This window comes from Alligator sinensis, unplaced genomic scaffold (genome assembly GCF_000455745.1).
Source record: "Alligator sinensis unplaced genomic scaffold, ASM45574v1 scaffold1531_1, whole genome shotgun sequence".
In the NCBI taxonomy this organism is placed as follows: domain Eukaryota; kingdom Metazoa; phylum Chordata; order Crocodylia; family Alligatoridae; genus Alligator; species Alligator sinensis.
In genome coordinates, this window is record NW_005843164.1 from 229,375 (window position 1) to 230,260 (window position 886).

At 66.9% G+C, this 886-nt stretch overlaps 1 protein-coding gene across 1 annotated transcript in view; it reads left to right on the top strand.

Annotated features, from left to right (window-relative positions):
- PRR14 (proline rich 14) overlaps positions 1–886 on the top strand; it is a 4,620-nt gene that overhangs the window by 1,899 nt on the left and 1,835 nt on the right. The window contains exons 3-5 of the mRNA XM_025194130.1: positions 14–120; positions 327–398; positions 779–881. Of these exons, the coding sequence (XP_025049915.1) occupies positions 14–120; positions 327–398; positions 779–881 (282 nt within the window). The remainder of the gene's footprint in view (positions 1–13; positions 121–326; positions 399–778; positions 882–886) is intronic.

Genomic DNA, 886 nt, shown 5'->3' on the forward strand with positions numbered 1-886 from the left:
CCTCTCCCCCCAGGACTCCCCACAACGGCCACCGGGGAAGGTGTCGCGATTCCGCATCCATAGGACGCCGGCCCGGCAGCAGGCCAATCTCACGCCCATGGGGCTGCCCCGACCCATCCGGTACAGCCCCTCCCTGGATGCCTGGGGTCTCTGGGAAAGGAGCGGGGCTGGGAGCCTGGGCTGTCTGCGATGGGAGGGGGGGGTCAGGACCTGCGGGGTGTGAGCCCGGATCCCTGGGTTCCTTGGGAGGGGAGTGGGGGCTGGCGTGTACCCCTTCGCCCCACCCCAGCAATGGTCGCACCTCAGTTCCTCCCGTCTGGCGGCAGGTTGAACAAGAAGGAGTTCAGCCTGGAGGAAATCTACACCAACAAGAACTACCGCACCCCCACCGAGAAGAGGTGAGCCATGGGTGTTGTCACTCCCGCCCAGGGAACCCAGGCATCCTGGTCCCCACCTGCCCGCCCCCACTCCAGTCCTGGGGGGAGATGAGATCCACTAGGGTGAAGGAACCCAGGCAGCCGGGGGCCTTGCTGCCAACCAGCAGCCCCATGGCACATCCCAGAGACACCCAGCCCACGCCCTGCTCCAGCTGCCCCAGGGCAAAAGGGGCGCAAGCTGCTCTTACTGTCAGTAATACCCGGGTGCTGCATTTCTGGAGAAAAGGGGTACGTTGTACTCGAGGAAAACAGTAATTGAAGCTAGTTCGGGTCAGCCCGACGCCTGGGAGTCGTGCGGGCCCCGAGGGCCCCGGGCGCTCTAACCCCCCCGCCCCCCGCAGGACGTTCGAGACGATCTTCGAGGAGCCGCGGTGGCGGGACGGGACGCTGGTGCTGACGGGGCAGCGCAAGCTGAAGCGGGCGGTGGAGTTCGTGCCGGGCGGGGCCCC